The following is a 17,755-nucleotide window of genomic DNA, read 5'->3' on the forward strand; positions in this document are numbered from 1 at the left end:
TGATTCAACACTTGGCTTTCATAGGATTTGTAAATGTTCTGTCCTCTTCAGGCAGAAAACAGATTTTTTTTAAAAAATAACCTTTAGAATAGACTAAAATGGGGGATAAAGTGGAGGCTAGAGTCACCCACCCTGAGATTCTGACCCTGATTACTAATTGACAGCCCCATCCAGGTCACACGATCATTCATCCAATGAGACATAAGATCAAAAAGGATACCAGGGATATTCACAGGAGATGACAGTGATCATAAAAGTTGGTGACTTCGACCCAATGATCATCCATGCCATCTTGACTTTTTTCTCTCCCTCCTTTCCCTCAAAGACCCCTGCATAATTCTGTGCAGTGTTAAGCGACTTCTACCGGTAACACTTGGGCTAATTTTTAAAATGTGGATATTCTTTAGGCAATGACTCCCATAGCTTATACAGATTATTCTGGAACCTGAACTAAGATGCCTTGTAGTTCTGGTCCAGACAGCATAAACTCAACAAAAATGATTTTACACAAATATTTATTGCCCAGGAATTCTAAGCAGAAACTTACTATGCTGTAGATGTGTCCGGTCTTTGCATATCTGTCCATTTTGCGTAGGTAGAAAAATGGTAATTCTCCATATCAGCTGAGCATGGTTACAGATGCCATCTATGCATGCACATGCTTGGTTACACAAAGGGATGTTATAACCTTGACACGTAACAGGATGTCCTGCAATAACTTTTTAACTCCTCTCACTGTCTAGATAAGCTGTAGGATTAACACTGAACTACATTACCCAGAAGCCATCTCTTAAGGAAACGGCATTTAATCTTTTAAATGCTACATGTTCTTACATACAGTTCTCTCAATGATACAACATTAACCCTGTAAATGCTAAATACTCTAACACAGTTCTTAAGCTAACTGGTCCAGCACACAGATAGTCCTCGACTTATGACACAATTGGGATCAGAATTTCTGTTGCAAGGCAGTTGTTAAGTGAGTCACACCTGATTTTGTGACCTTTTCCCCCCACGGTTATTTAGTGAATCACTGCAGTGGTTAAGCAAATTCAGCTTGCCCAATTAAGTTTGTGGGAAGCCGGCTGGGGAAAGTCGCCCATGGAGACTACATGACCCTGGGATGCTGCCACTGTTGTAAGTACAGGCTAATTGCCAAGTGCCCAATTATTTTTTTTTTAAACAAATTTTATTGGTTTTTAAATTCTTAATACAAAGTGCTCGAGACACACCGTGGTGCTGGGGTAATCAACAATCCAAAAACAAAACATATGTAAGTAATTCAATCAGTACATCAAATTTTGATCATGTGACTGTCGGGATGCTGGGACAGTAAATGTGAGGACTGGTGGTAAGTCACTTTTTTCAGTGCTTTTGTAACTTTGAACGTTAAAAGAATGGTTATAAGTTGAGGACTACCTGTATATACTTTTTAAGTTCTGAATTCCAACAAACCCACATTTTTTTCCCCAGGATAACCAAGTTTCTCCTCAAAGACCAACAGGCTCTTCCCCGAGAAAAGAAATGCAGGAATCCTTGCGCTGCTTCTGGTCCAGCGTCTTTTGCAGGCACCATTCAGCTGCCCCAAATCTCACTGGCCCTTTTGCATTCCAAAGACTCTTTGTTGTAAATTCGCAAATGATGCTTATGCTCAGTCTGGGTTGTCAACTGTGTAGCTCTTTTATTCTTAAAAAGCGCAGATCAGGGCGTTGCAAGGCACTTTCCTGGACCCAATCCTGCTGGAATGAAAAGGGCCAGTTCAGCCACTGAGACATGTCATTGCCAGCTACTTCCTTCTGGTGAGCTTTGCATGGATTCTCCTGCAACACAAAACAGGGAAAGAGAATATACTTTAGAACATGGCAGAGGGCAACAAGGAACAATCGCTTTGGGGTGAGGTGGGGGAAATCTCAGGGGAAGGGAACCCTCTCCTCCTTGGTTCTTAGGACAACCTCTCCACCCCCAGCGCACAAATTCATATTTTACATGCATGCAGATTAAAGGTCTTAAACTCTGAGCTTTATATGTTTATTTAGGACCAGTGCTTGGGGGTTGGTGGTACTATTGCAGCCTGTACCATTTATCTGCTTAAGACACAGGTCGGCAACCTGCGGCTCTTTGAGCCTTCCCCTGCAGCTCCCAGCCTCTTCTGCCATTTGCAGACAGAGATAGAAAGAGGCACTTGCACTTCCCTTCTCTCTCTCTCTCTCTCTCTCTCTCTCTCTCTCTCTCTCTCTCTCTCTCTCTCTCTCTCTCTCTCTCTGTGTGTGTGTGTGTAAAAAAGAGAGTAGCCTCACGCTGTTCCGACGAGCTAACAAGCTTATTGGGCGGGGCTCCTCCCTTTGCTGTGTCTCTGCAGGAAGCAGGAAGGGCAGGAGAGAGCTAGCTAGCCTAGCTATGCTGACTCAGGAATTCTGGGAGTTGACGTCCATGAGATATAAAAGAGCCGAGGTTGCCTACCCCTGAGCTAGCCCAATAAGAATGTATGTCAGCTTGAAGCCAGCTTGCCATGTGAGCAGAAGATCAGAGAGAGGGAGAGATGGGGGAGAGAAAGAGGGAAAGAGAGAGAGAGAAGGAAAGAGAGAGGGAGGGAGAGACAGAGACAGACAGAGAGACCCTTTCCGTGTAAGATTAATCTCACATGGGAAAAGACCCGAATACACCAAGACCTGCATATATATATATATATATAAAGGTAAAAAAAGATATATGCAGTGTTATCTTCAGTGTTTTGGGTTGCCTACCCCTGGCCTAAGAGAATAACAAAGTTGGAAGGGACTTAGAGGTCTTCTAGTCCACTGATGGTGAACCTTTTAGAGACCGAGTGCCCAAATTGCAACCCCAAATCCACTTATGCATTGTCGGGTGCCGGGTGGGTGTGGCTCATTGGGTGGGCGTGGCTGCGGTAGTAACAGCATACTGGGTGGGACTAAAAAGTTCAATCAATCAATTCCAACTTTGCAAGATCTTTTTTTTCCCGCGAGAAGTTGAAATTGACTGATTGATTGAACCTTTTTTTTGTACATGGCGGTGGAGGCCTAAAGTAAAAAGATTTTATAAAACCCAGCTGAAGGCCTATGACTGGGCCGACGGCGCGCGTGCCCACAGAGAGGGCTCTGAGTGCCGCCTCTGACACCCGTGCCATAGGTTCGCCACCACTGTTCTAGTCCAACCCCCTGTTCAAGCAGGAAACCCTATACCATTCCAGACAAGTGGCTGTCCAGACCCGTCTTAAAACCCTCCACTGATGGAGCACCCATAATTTCTGAAGGCAAGTTGTTCTGCTGATTCAGGGGGTCTGTGACCTTGAGAACTTTAAGACTTGTGGACTTCAGCTCCCAGAATTCTTCAGCCAGCTATGCTAGCTGAGGAATTCTGGGAGCTGAAGTTCACAAGTCTTAAAGTTGTCAAGGTTGCAGACTCCTGTAGCTGGTTAATTGTTCTCACTGTTGGGAAATTTCTCCTTAATTCTAGGTTGCTTCTCTCCTTGATTAGTTTTATTAGCTCAAGCTACCCTCCTGTCTTCCGATACAATAGTGGAAATATTTTGTATGAGGAATTTAGTTAAGTATAAATTCCATCCGGTCACCACCATAGGGCATTTTCAAACAGAGGGTGACCCTAGGTAGCTCCTATGCCTCCAAAAACTGCTGAATAAAACAGATGCTCCACTCCTTGGTCTTCAAGAGGCTGCTGTATTTGAAAGGAGACAAAGCTGGCTCTATAGGAGAACAAGGAGGCCTGCAGAGGCACAGAAAGAAGGCACCTGTTGAGAGCCTGGGGACAGAAGACAATACGGCAACTCCCGCTTTTTGAATTCCTAGTTCCTGGAGAAACAAAGGAGTTGCTTGCCTGGTTTTTCCTGAGTGATACCAGGATTGTTTTTTAAAACTTTGGTTTGAGTTTGTTTCAAAAAAAAAAAAAAAAAAGCTAGGCAGCCCCTAAAACCTCGCTTGCTATGACTTTTCTTGGCTTAAAGGCTGAAATAAAGGTTTTGATTAGGAGTGGACTGAACAGGGCCAAACTGGATTAGTTCTTAGATGGGAAACCCGCCAAGAAATACTAGCATTGTACAGATAGTACTCGACTTACGACCGTAATTGAGCCTGCCAATTATCGTCATAAGTCATGCCAGTCATAACTCGGGTCATAACTGTGAGCGACATAATTTTACTATTTTTCTCGCAGTTCTTATTAAGCGAATGGGGCAATTGTTAAGCAAATGCGCTGGCCTTTAAGCAAAGCCACTGTTCACAATGGCACATTTTTACTGGAAACTGGGAGAAAATGCATACATGTTATAAATTGCGATCTGCAAATAGCCGTATATGTGGGCTGGTTGCCGAGCACCCAAAATACAGTCATATGATCATGGGGGAGGGAGGGTCAATGGAATTTCGGAACTGGGTTCTAATTATCTTTTGGGGGTTCCTCAAAACTTTGAATAGTTGCTAAGCAACAGGTTCTAAGTCAAGGACTACTTGTATGCTGGAATGTGAAATGTTTCCCCCCCCCCAAAAAAAATCTGGGAACCACCTGTGTGCTGCTGTAAGGAAAGCAACTCTATGGACCTATTCATGAATAGCAATAGCACTTGAATTTATATACTGCTCCATAGTGCTTTCAGCACTCTCTTGAGCGGTTTACAAATATCACCATATTGCCCCCAACAATCTGTCCTTGTTTTTATCAATCTTGGAAGGATGGAAGGTTGAGTCAACCTTGAGCCAGTCAGGATCGAACTCCTGGCAGTGAGCAGAGTTAGCCTGAAATACTGCATTCTAACCACTCTGCCACCATGGAAGTTACCAAGAATCTCTCCTTAGAATTGTAACTAGAAGCTGCTTTGTGAACTTTGGGAAGTAAAAGTAAAAAGGGAAACCACTCCTTACAATGACTCCATTTAACCCCTGTGGTAGTTCCAGTGGTGGCAGGGCAGAGAAGCAGATGCTGCTTTCTCATTCTGAATCTCTAGCAATGCAGAAATATGGCGAGTACTTGAGTGAAACTGTGCAGCCTTTTTGAACAGGTGGAGATATTTTCAACATTTGTATGATGTTCCCCATTTTTTTTATAAAAAGCATGAAGTGGTTTAAATAATTACTAGGGAGGGAAAGAGCAAACCAGAAGTTATAATAGTACCTTCTTTTTCCAAAAATCGTGAGCTCTGTCGAATTGCTTGTAGGGCAGCTGCCCTTTGGCACTTTTTCTGAAATAGGAATGAAATTGGAATTTTATGCGTGATCTGAGGACGGTTTTGCCATTGCAGCCTCTTTTTTTTAAAGTGTCCTTTTTAAAGGCAATGTAGAGAAATTCAATTTCAAAAGGCCACTAAACTTGAATAATCTTTTTTTTTTATTAACATTTCCCTTCTCTACCATTTTCTAAATACTGAGACTACTAGCCTACTGTGGCTAGGATTTCAGCCATTTAGCAGCAGTGTCAGGGAAGTCCACATAGCTTCCCCAAGAGAAGGAGGCCCCACTGTGAATTCTCCCCTGCAGCAGCTTCAGATCAGTGTTTTTTTTGTCATAGAACTCACTGGAACGGAGGCACCTTTTTTGATGGATTTTCTAAGTTTTAAAAGTAACTTTTGAAAATTTGATGTTTGGTCCACATGGACTTGAATCGCCCTATCAAGTGAAGCAGGTCGGCGGCAAAATCATTAAAAAAAGTGCACGCGGGCTGCTTGTGCGTGAGTCCGATGCATGCGTACTTTGTCCAGCTGCTCGGCTTGTGGCACTGCTCAGCTTGTGATTTGTCGTGTGGTTGCGCGCTGAGTGCTTACTGTGGGCGGCAACCATTATGTTTTGTTACACAACTGACGTGTATGGGTGTGTGTACAGTGATTGACTACGTGTGAAAGGTAAATAAAAGATTAACAAGATGTGAGTTCCGGCACCTTTTTTCTTACAAAAAAAGCACTGCTTCAGATAATACCCCGTCCTCCAAATGGCTCCCTTATTGCCACATTCCCAGAGGGTTCATCTTCCTCACCTCATGCTTCTGTAGGACTGGGCTCGGAAGGAAGATGTTGCACTGGGAACATGTCGCCAGCTGGTCATACGCATCATTGAGGGCCTGCGGCCCAGTGGAGGTCAGGATGGAGGCAAAGTCCTGGCAGCTAGATGCCTTTTTGCTTCTTGGAGACCTTAGAGATGCTTTCTGGAGAGAAGGCAGTTCTCTGTCCCTCCTCTTGGGGCGCACATCCTTCTCGGCCTTCATTTTCCAAGTAGGGGAAGAAGGAGATGGAGATGGAGGGCTCCATGGAGATGGAGGAGACCTTGATCTTGCGGCAGAATGGGTGGCGAGAGCCCCCAGGAGCTGAGGAAGTGAACTGCATTCATTCTGTGGGTGGAATTAAAGAGAGGTTCCAAAGAAGGCTTGGTTAATGTGGGTTAAATAATGTAGGTTAAGTAGCCGTCATAAAAGTGGATGAGATAACCCAGAAAATAATTGCTCCAATTATACAGAGACTAAGATGTTTTGCTTTCTGGTAAAACATCTCCCTCCTTTTCACTAAGTTGAGTGAGAAGGATTTCCCTTCATGTCCAGCCCCACATTTCCAGAATTGGCCCTCCCCCACAACAAAGGCAAAAGCTCAGTGGTCTGCATTCAGGCAGTCCTGGGTTCAAGCTTTACTATTCCAATTGTAGGGATAAAAGATGGAGGGAAGGGGTTTTTTTCCCTTCTGCCCCAAACTTTTTTCTCTAGATTTTTATAGTTCTTTTGCAGTCAACTTAAAAATTTACATTTAAAAATTTACATTGACATTTAAGTTTATTTCAATTGTTGTCTCTTTTGTTTTTCCACTGCTATAAGAAGGCCAATTTTAGATGGCCAAAATTCTTACCAGGTGGAGTAGATATTGATCTGCTGGAAACCAGTTGTTACACTGCTGGCATAAATTTGTTTTGGAACCTAAAAGGAAGAGGTAGAAGACAATAGTCAGTACCAATATTCTGACAAAAGAGCTGCAAAAAGATTTCAGACTGGTCTGTGCCCCTTCCAACAGCCCCTGATTAGCCAAAATCACCCAGGCACAGATTTAACAAGGGAAGAGAATGAATGAATGAATGAATGAATGAATTCATTTTATCCCTCTCTTAGGTTTCCTTGGATAAATTGGGAAATACTGAGGCTTAGAAATGGGTCGCAGTTTTAGCCAAATCAACAGTATATTCATAAAGCAAATTAAATCCCTGATTATTTTCATCTAGACACAGAGAAAACACAAAACCTTAACAAGACCCAATGTTGTATTCATACAACATTTAAGCAACTAAAACAATCATATCAATGCACTAACATCACACAACAGGCTAAGGCAATGATTAATAGGACACCTGCACTATAGCCCACACATGTCAAACTCGCGATGTCACGTATCGGAGCTTTTTTGCCATTGCTGGCAATGGGGTGGGTACGGCTCGGATATGATGAAACCAGCCTGCAGGCCGGCAGTTTGACACCCCTGCTATAGCCAGTCAAAACAGTTAACACAATTTGATTCCCTGAATTTTTTAAAATAACTCTAGGTAAAGGAAGGCAAAATTTAAAAATGGTGTTAAGAGCTCAGTTGGTGGTTGGTAATTACCAATAGAAAGCAAACTGCTGAGCCTGTTATTCACTCCTAAGCAAAGATGTGCTTTCATGGAGTCTGAGCATGCAAAATTATCCAGTATGCAAGCCATGCACTGCAAGAGTGTCACAACATAGTAATTGAAAGAAAGGAGCTGTGCAATGATGTGTAAGGATTGCCCTGCTTTGCTACAGACAACCCTGAGACATTCTGAGGTACAAATTATTCTACCTCATTTCAGCCTTCCCTAAATACTTACAATTTCCCTAACCCTTATTCTAGCTTCCGGTGAGGAATGTGCCATTCCTGGGGATCTTGATTTTTAGTCTGCCTCCTTCCAGTTGTTTAAATGTCTAGGCCAGTGGTTCTCAACCTTCCTAATGCCGCAACCCTTTAATACAGTTCCTCATGTTGTGGTGACCCCCAACCCCCCATCCAGCTGGCCGGGAGGGGGCAGGAAGGCCGCTCTACCGGCTCTGCCCAGCCTGGTTGGAGAAGCGCCATTCCTCTCCCTCTTTCCTCTCTCTCTCTTTCTTTCTTTCCTCTCTTTCTCTTTCCTCTCTTTCCTTTCTCTCTTCTCTCTCCTTCCTCCCTCTTTTCCTGTTTCTCTTTCCTCTCTCTCTTTCTCTTTCCTCTTTCTTCTCTTTCTCTTTCTCTTCTCTCTCCCTCTTTCCTCTTTCCTCTCCGTTTCTCTTTCCTCTCTTTCTCTCTCTTTCTTTCCTCTCTCCCTCTTTCCTCTCCCCGTTTCCTTTTTCTTTCTCTTTCCTCTCTTTCTTTCCTCTCTTTCTTTATTTCCTCCCTTTCTCTTTCTCTCTCTTTCCTCTTTTCCTGTTTCTCTTTCCTCTCTCTCTTCTCTCTCTCTCTCTTCTCTCTCCCTCTTTCCTCTCCCCGTTTCCTTTTTCTTTCTCTTTCCTCTCTTTCTTTCCTCTCTTTCTTTATTTCCTCCCTTTCTCTTTCTCTCTCTTTCCTCTTTTCCTGTTTCTCTTTCCTCTCTCTCTTCTCTCTCTCTCTCTTCTCTCTCCCTCTTTCCTCTCCCCGTTTCCTCTTTCTTTCTCTTTCCTCTCTTTCTTTCCTCTCTTTCTCTATTTCCTCCCTTTCTCTTTCTCTCTCTTTCCTCTTTCGCTTTCTTCTCCCTCTTCTCATTCTTTCTCTTTCCTCTTTTCTCCCTGTTTCCTTTCTTTCCTCTCCCCCCCCCGTTTCTCTCTTTCCTCTCTCTCTTTCTGGTGGGCTGCGGTGGGGACTGGAGCCGTGTGGCCCGCCAGCCCCTCTGCCAGCCCAGCTGCTCCCCCCAGGCACCTCTCTTCCTCCCAGCACCCACCCGAGCTGTCTTGGGGGCAGCAGAAGGAAGGAGAGGAGAAGGGCGAGAAAACCTCTGCCGCCGCCCCAGCTGGACTCCGCGCTGCCCGGCCTCACCCTCCACCCATCCGATGGAGCCATGGTGGGGGCTGGTGCTGTGCGGCCCACCAGGCCCTCCACCAGCCCGGCTGCTACCCCCCCCCCCAAGCACCCCTTTTGCTCCGGCACCCGCCCGAGCCGCCTTGGGGGCAGTAGGAGGAAGGGGAGGAGGAAGAGGATGGCAAGGAAGCCGCCACCAGCATTGGGCCCCAGGAGGCGGCTCTCCTCGCCTACCTTTGCTGAATCTCCTTCTTCCTTCCTGGCAGTCTGGACTCCGGCACGTCTTCCTGGCCAGCAGGTCCAATGGCTGGGGATTGCAGAGGCTGGTCTCCCTTGGGCCACGGGTTGCGGGAAGACTGGCCTGCTCAGCGGAGCCTCCAGCGGGCCACTCCCAGCAGGGATCTGGGGCTTCCCTGGGCGGCTCCAAGGCCACGAGGCCCTGGCCGCGCTTCTCCCAGGGCCAATCAGGAGCCCTGCAGGAGGTAAGTCTGCCTGAGAGAGAGAGAGAAGGGAAGCGAAAGTGCCTCTCTCTCTCTCTCTGCAAATGGTGGAAGAGGCCATGCGGAGACAGATGCGGAGCAGTGTCTCGGTTCCTAAGACCATGGGAAATATGTGTTTTTCGATGGTCTTAGGCGACCCCTGTGAAAGGGTCATTCGACCCCCAAAAGGGTCGTGACCCACAGGTTGGGAACCGCTGGTCTAGGCCAGGGGTCTTTAAAATTGGCCCTTTTATGACTTGTGGACTTCAACTCCCAGAATTCCTCAGCCAGGCCTGGGAGTTGAAGTCCACAAATCACAAAAGGGCGAAGTTTGAAGATCCCTGGTCTAGGCTAAGAACAGAGAACAAGCTTATTTATTTGATTGATTATAGTATCCATTTGCTAATGGAGGCAGTTCTACCTGTGAACTGTCAAGAGTTAGCCAGGATCTGTGGTAAATGGAAAACATGGGTTTCTGTTGGCGGCTTGAATTCAGCAGGAACCCACGTTAGAGGATGTGCTCTCAAATATAAGGAGAGTGCTAAATGAATTCTGAGCAACAATGTTGTATGTCCCTCTTTAAAAAAAAAAAAGACTGTTCATTATGTGACCTTCTTGGATGCAGATTATATATGCAGAGAGCCGAGGTGACGCAGCAGTTAGAGTGCAGTACTGCAGGCCACTTTAGCTGACTGTGTTCAGCAGGTCAGCGGTTCAAATCTCACCGGCTCAAGGTTGACTCAGCCTTCCATCCTTCCGGGGTAGGTAAAATGAGGACCCAGATTGTTGGGGGCAATGTAAATATATATATACATTGCTTACTGGTGTACACCGCTTAGAGAGTGCTTGCACTTAAAGCGGTATATAAGTCTCATAAATAAATAAATAAATAGGCTCTGTGCAGCTGTCAGTAAATGCTAACAGAAGTTCATTATATCTGAGGTAAAAGCTAGATTCAGAAATATATGAGGATAGGAAAGCCTGACTTCTATCTAAACTACATTTTGAAGAAAGCACAAGAAAGAGAGAGATGGGGAAGGGAAGGTCATTTTGATCTTTCATTTCACTAATCATAGGCCAGGGGAAAAACAGACCCAGCTCCTAGATCAGGCATGTCAAACTGCCGGCCCACGGACCAGTTACATCATACTGAAGCCACGCCCACCCTATTGCTAGCAACGCAAAAAGAGTCGCGATACGTCGTGACACATCACGTGACGTGGCGAGTTTGACACCCATGTCCTAGATGCAAAAAGATTGGGCAATCTTCATCAACTCCCAGGTAGCATTTCAAAAGGGCATTGATGGGGAGGGAGACTAGACAAAGGTAGCAAGAGACCTACAGGTGTGAAACTCACCAGGGCTCCTCAGCATGTTGTCTGTTTGACAGATGAGCTTGTGCTCCTCTTGGGCTTTGTGCATGACGTATTTGCCACAATCCCAACACATGGTAGTGCGGCTGCCACAAGCATCCAGGTGAGGTTGCAGCATATGAAATGGCAGCTCCAGCTCGCAGAAGTGGCATTTAATTAAGCGCTCTTGGCATTCTTCAGCCTGCAGGGATGGGAAGAACAAAGGACCCAAAGTTCAGTTTTTACAGTTGTGTTTAAAGCCTCAGAGCTTGCAGAAGGAACTTTGGACAGTCAGAATTAGCTATGGAGCACAGGAGGTGTGGATGACATCTTGCCTTATATGAAGTCTTGTACATTGCATAAACCTGAGTCTACAAAAAGTCATATATTTTTACCCCAGTCTATTATTTTTATAACTCAAGGCAATGAGCATGCATAATAATTTCCTTTCTCCTCCTATTTTCCCCACAACAACAACCCTGTGAGGTAGCTTGGACTGAGAGTGATTGATCCAAAGTCACCCGATTGGTTTCCATGCCTAAGGTGGGACAAGAACTCATGGACTCCCACTTTCTATCCCAGTGCCTTAATCACTACACCAAACTGGTTCTTGTCCATTTTCTGGGTTCACCCAATGCATGAAACACATACCAACCAAAGAGACAGAATTCCCACAAAATGCTAGCCTACACAAACTCTTTACGCTGCTATATTGCTTTCTATGATTAACACTAAACTATACTAGGCATGTGCAAATCTGTCACACTAAGTAACAAGCCTGGTGTACTGCTCCGTAATGTACAAAATGGACACCCATCAGAGGCAACAGAAATATTCTCTCACCTATTTACTTCATTTTTTTGTTAAATTTATGGACCGCCCATCTCTTGGCATTTACAACATTAACACGAATACATCAGTTAAAGCTTCTAGAGCACAAGACAACAATCACAGTTACTATTAATGAGATCTCACTTCACCCCAAAACCTTCTGGACTGACTTCCAGGAAGCGACTACAAATAGGGCTGCTCTTGTTCCAGAGTGAAACTGTTTCAAAGAAGAGTGCTACCACTCAGAAGCAGCATTTCTGGTCTCAGTCCTTTCCACCTCCCCCAAATAGGCAACTGCAAGCAAGGGAAGGTTGATTCTTATTGGAGAAGGTGGTCCTGAAATTACCTAGGTGCCAGGTCATAAGGCCTTTATGGCATTTCATTTCCTTTGCAATGACTATGTGCAGCTGGCTCATATTCAGCTCATGTCAGTCCACACATCCTAAGTGAACTCAAGGAAGACGCTGTTCTCCCAGCACAGGTGAGAATGAAAACAGGGATCTGTACCTGTGCCACAAACTTTGTGCAAAGACAGGGATAGATGCCCACTGTCAACTGTGCAATGAACCTGACTGAAGCCATCTTGGTCATTTTTAGTTGCCACAAGAATGGGGGGAGGGGTATGGAGTTTTTGCTAGTCTAAACAATTCTCTGTCCCATGGGAACCAAGGTCATTTCTGCTGATTAGACTGGAGGACTGGGCCTTATTTAGAAAGCCTGCCAAACTATTCTATTAGGAAACGTAGTTGATTGCATAGTACTGGGGTGGGAAGTTTAACTTCGTAATAATGTAACTTTTTGGAGGGAACTTTAGTCTTGGTTTCACTTTTGACCATGCTGATATTTTGTAACCAATAAACACAGAGGAAAATTCAAGCCTCGGAATTCTGTTTTAGTTGGTCTTATCTATTGGAACCATGATACACGCCTTACCTCATGGTACTCCAGCAGATACTGTTGCATCTTTTTGTGACAGAGTATGCATCTGACCTGGAAGATAGAAAGAGAGGATGGAAAGCAGGCAATCAATTGCTTTGCCCAAAGACACAACCACCCACTGGAAGTTAGGAAGGTAAGACACAACACTGATCTGTTCCAGTTTTGTCAGAGAGCATATCTTGTTTGGTAAACTCTTTTTAGTGGCTGCCTGCAATGTTATAGCTCATCGATGGATGTGTATGCATATTTTGGAGATGATCATGAAAAGGCAAGGTATATGAAGGTTAATTTTAGACAAATTAACTTTATAAATGAAAGATGAAAAGCTTTCTTTCTAGATAGGATTTAGGAAGAATAGGGCTAGATGAGGTGCTCCAATCAATTATCTATTGGTTTTCTGTGTCAACCTCATTGACACAGAATAAGTCATTGCAAATATGTATCTGTAGAAAATCATGGTCATTTCAACACTGTCCCTATTTTCACACTGTAAGCTTTCAGAAGAATATCCAGCATTGTTTTCGTTTCTACAGATCTGGTGCTCAGAACGAGGAGTGGATATCTCTCTCCCACCTCAAATTCTGCAAAACCTGCAGCAAAGATAGTCCATTACTCCACCCTACCCACAAAAGAAAGTATTCCAATAGTTAACCAGTGTCAATGTTTCTTCAGTGGGAAGTCAAGGGCAAACTGACAACTGTTGCAGGGAGAGGTGTGTGGAGGTGGGGGAGAGTGTGGAGGTTAGAATGTAAATCTATCAAACCAGCCCTGCTGTTACAGGATCTGAAACTCAAAAGTTGTATAGAAAGAACTCTTCCTTTCACTGGGAAAATGGTGGCACAGCATCCCCCCAAACAATGCAAAACTAAGCTATTTCACATACAGGTACTTGACTTATAATCCTTTGTGTAGCACCCATTCAAAGTTACAACAGCACTGAAAAAAATCACTTACAACCAGTCCTTACACTTACTTATTGTTGCAACATCACCACAGCCAAATGATCAAAATAAAGGCAGATTTTTGGCAACTAGCATGTAACATAAACATAAACTCTCATCATACCACCTTCCTGTTACTCCTTAGATTCAGCAGCCCACGGACTGCCTCCTATCAAAGGCTAGCAAGGCAAAAGATCCTCCCTACCTTTTGGTGGGCCTTGGCATAATGCTCTTTCATGTCCTTCGAAGCAACCAGTTCCTCACACTTGGGACAGAGAGCAAGAAACCGCATGCAGTGAGCTTCGTGAAGAGAGAAGTTTACCGCAGCCACATCCCTCTTGCTAGGAACGAAAGAAAAAAAAAAACAACAGCCATGGACAAGATCATCAATGTGTCTGAAACTTCAATTTTGATAAACAGACTGATTCTCCTTTTTATTCCTTGCAAACCAATGGAATGTTGGAAATACATTACATAAAAAGGCTTGGGACTTGCTAATTCTTGATAAACTGAACAGCAAGGGGTATTTGGCATTATGGATCACCAGCAAAAAAAAAAAAAAAAAAGAATTTGAAAATGGAAATATACGAAGTATATGAAAAATACAGGAACTTATATTTTACTGTGTGATACAAGTAGTCTTTGACTTACAACAGTTCATTTAGTGACCATTCAAAGTTACAACGGCACTGAAAAAAGTGACTTATGACCGTTTTTCACATTTATGATCATTGCAGCATCCCTTTGGATGTAAGATCAAAATTCAGATGCTTGACAACTGGTCCATATTTATGACGGCTGCAGTGTCCCAGCATCATGTGATTAGCTTTTGCAATCTTTTGACAAGCAAAGTCAAGGGGGAAGCCAGAGTCACTTAATAACCATGTTTCTAACTTAAGAACTGTGATGATTCACTTATCAACTACATCAAGAAATGGGGCAAAACTCACATAACAAATGTTTCACTTAGCAACCTAAATTTTGGCCTCAATTGTGGTCGTAAGTCAAGGACTATCTGTAGGTGCCTGGCTAGGGAATTTTGGGAGTTGAGGTCCACATATCTGGGGCTAAGCAGTGTTTCTCAACCTTGACCATTTTAAGGCATGTGGACTTCAGCTCCCAGAATTCCACAGCCAGCATTGCTGGCTGTGGAATTCTGGGAGCTGAAGTCCACATGCCTTAAAATGGTCAAGGTTGAGAAACACTGGGCTAGAGTTTAGTGGCTGGGCTTCCCACACCCCTCCTGCCCAACTTCAAAACGCGTTCTCTTCTCCCCAGCCTGCCACCAAGCAGATTATGAAACAGACAGAAGCTACCCTTGCAAAAACAAAGCACGCTTGCCTCGCCTATGTGAGAAGTTGAGATAAGCGCTGAGGCTTTCCTACCAGTTCTTGCAGATGCGTCTGTCCTCCTCCATTTCTCCGCTCGGACTCCCTCCACCTTTCACTTTCACTTCTGCAATCTGGATCGTCGGAAACGAAACTGAAAACATCTGCCTGCCTGTAGCACATTCCTTTTGCTGCTGCGACCACTGACAGAAACTGGGCGACCAGCCAGGATTTCTTCTTCCTTCAAAGGCAGAATACTTGGAGCCCCCTTCCCTTCCCGGGAGCCCTCCACTCCTGCGCCGCAGTTAAGCGGAATCAACAAAGTGATGAGAATCCTAAAAATTTTATCTTTGTAAAAATATTCTTTCAAACCTGAGACGCCACTAGAGAGCAGCAGAGCTCCTCATTTTAACTTTCCTTACCCATCGTCTCTCTCTCTCTCTCTCTCTCTCTCTGCTTAGATCTGCTCTCACGTTACAGCAGGGAAAGTACCTCACCAGCAGGTGGTGGGGCAGACTGGATGAAACATTCCTCTTGTGAGGTCTATACAGCCTCCTCTCTTGGAAGAGGACTTGACATTTTTGGCCTGTCTTGGGCCACCGAAGTAGGTTGCTGCTTTTTGAAGCAGAAAACCTTACTCCATAGTGCAGTAGTTTGCTTCTATGTGTGTAATGGGAAGGTGAGGGGACTAAGTGTGGGATCAATCTTACCCAAAACTTTCATTTAAAATGGCAAGATCCCTAAATGGTTAATCATCTAGACTGGTGTTTCTCAGCTCAGCAACTTTAAGATGTGTGGACTTCACCTAGAATTCCCTAGTCAGCAGCATGAAGTCCACACATCTTAAAAGTTGCTGAGGCTGAGAAACACTATTCTAGAAGACTTCCTCTATTTGCAGTTTTTGTTGATAAACAGTGCCTGGCAACTCCATTATCTTGCTTTGATTATGTAATGCTGGCCAAATTGTCCTCCACCAAGATGGCAGTAGTCTTACATTGATGAATCAAGCTCTTTTCCTTCTGAAATCACCAAACACCATTGAATATAAGTTTAATTGTGGATGTTTATCTCTCAGCCTTGATCATTCCTTGGTAGATTCCCCAAGGTGGGTACTAATTCTTAATAGGAAGGAAAACATGCAGTGGCTATTCATTAGTCAGTCAGCATCCTCAAAATATTATCATCTTTCCTGCTCTCCACAATGAGGAGGATATGTTTTGCTAACAAGAGTAAGGGTAGGCTACCACTCTCAGGGAAAAAGCCAAGTGATATTAAGAATCTACAGCAGGCATGTCAAACTTGCAACGTCATGTGACTTTCCCCCCATTGCCGGCAATGGGGTGGGTGCAGTTTTGGAGTGATGCATCTGGCCTGCGGGCTGGCAGTTTGACATGCCTGATCTACAGTAGTCCTTGACTTATGATGACAATTGGGATCAGAATTTCTGTTGCTAAGCAAGGCAGTTGTTAAGTGACGCACAACCTTTTTAGGAGGTATGTTGTTAAGCCAATCACTATAGTTGTTAAGTGAATCATGCGATTGTTAAGAGAATTCTGCTCCCCCCACTGACTTGGTGTGTTGGAAGCCAGCTGAGAAGCTTTCAAGTGGTGATCACATGACTGCAGGATGCTGCAATTGTCATAAATACATGCAGCTTGCTAAGGATCTGAATTTTGAACACATGACCATGGGGATGCTGCAGTGGTTATAAATAGAAAGACCAGTCACTTTTTTCAGAGTTGTTTTAACTTTGAGAGGTTGCTAAACAAATGCTTGTAAGTCAAGGACTACCTTTACACCAAAGAAAGTCTCTAAGAAATAGCAGAGGCATCTTCTGGCTCCCAGGGCTGACTTCCTGAGACACTGCACATATATCCCCAATGTACAAAGCAATATCAGTCTTATCTTTCATAACAAACAGGTTTGAAGCTTGTGCAGATCTGTCCTAATAAATCCGTTGGCCTTTAACATGCCAGGGAGCTCTCTGGATTTTTGCTGTGGCTGATAAGTCTTTGCCATCCCCTTTGAAATGTTAATCATAATCATTGTTCCTAAAAGGAACTGTGGCTTCCCAAAGATGAACAATTAATCAGTATCTGAGAGGGAAAGATTTTAGGGCCCGGATGAGAATGGTTCAACCAAGAGAATTATGCCTGTTGGGACCGATTCAGTCCCACAGCGCTGGGATTTCTCAGGCTATGGGCTGCAGCGGGAGCCAAACCTCAAATATTCAGCCCAGGCCGCGAAGCAGCTCTTGAGAGATCACTATTTTTTCTGAACTTACCGGTCCTTGGGGCCCCTCTGATGTCTGGACCATCCCCAAGAGAGCAAATAATGTTTTTATAGCTCATCACCTTGTTCTCTAGCAATGTAACAATGGTTTTTGCTGAGTCAACCAATCATGGCTCTGGGATTCAACCAGCCTGTCACTCAGCAATCATTGGGGAGTAATCTTATTTAAAGAGTTGTTCACTTTTTCGTGCAATGGTAGAGGAATCTCAGCCAGGTTGTGATCCTTGCTTGCTCAAACTGGAATCATGATGCTGGACCTCAGAACCATTCTAGGATAGAGAAAGTCTCTCATACATTGAGATTGTGATGACTCAGGCTGAAATCATATAACCCACTTCACCTGGATATTGCATTATGCCATTTACTGAGGTTCAATGATACATTCCACTTAAACTAGCCAATAAGATTGGGTTTATCCAATGTCCTAGGCTGAGAGAGGAAGACAGAGAGAAATATGAAAAGTTCATGTTGCCCAAGAAAAGCAGGAATGTACAGTAGTTACAATAGTCTTTAAATGACTTTGTTTAATCAGTTGTGGAAACATAGCCAATGTGCATCCTTGGTTTACGAGAACCCCAGCCAAGATAAATAATTACAAAGACTAAAACAAGTCCTG

The 17,755-nt window shown here is 44.2% G+C and overlaps 1 protein-coding gene across 3 annotated transcripts; it reads right to left on the minus strand.

Moving 5' to 3' along the window:
* Positions 1-1,303: 1,303 nt before the first annotated feature.
* On the minus strand, positions 1,304-17,150 carry XAF1 (XIAP associated factor 1). 3 transcript variants are annotated; one of them, XM_039346180.1, is made up of 9 exons: positions 17,132-17,150; positions 14,905-14,981; positions 13,725-13,860; positions 12,573-12,629; positions 10,815-11,010; positions 6,854-6,921; positions 5,998-6,348; positions 5,143-5,209; positions 1,304-1,820 (listed from the first exon to the last, which is right to left on the minus strand). In XM_039346180.1, the coding sequence occupies exons 2-9, from the start codon at positions 14,934-14,936 to the stop codon at positions 1,777-1,779; spliced, it is 951 nt and encodes a 316-aa protein (XP_039202114.1). In that variant the 5' UTR covers positions 14,937-14,981; positions 17,132-17,150; the 3' UTR covers positions 1,304-1,776. The 3 variants fall into 3 exon arrangements, with proteins under 3 accessions (XP_039202114.1, XP_039202115.1, XP_039202116.1); XM_039346181.1 differs by having other exon boundaries at positions 14,905-15,088; positions 17,132-17,147; XM_039346182.1 differs by lacking the exon at positions 17,132-17,150 and having other exon boundaries at positions 14,905-15,125.
* Positions 17,151-17,755: the final 605 nt, after the last annotated feature.

Source organism: Crotalus tigris, unplaced genomic scaffold, assembly GCF_016545835.1.
Source record: "Crotalus tigris isolate CLP2741 ecotype Arizona unplaced genomic scaffold, ASM1654583v1 scf7180000017987.690289119674:8195010, whole genome shotgun sequence".
NCBI lineage: Eukaryota > Metazoa > Chordata > Lepidosauria > Squamata > Viperidae > Crotalus > Crotalus tigris.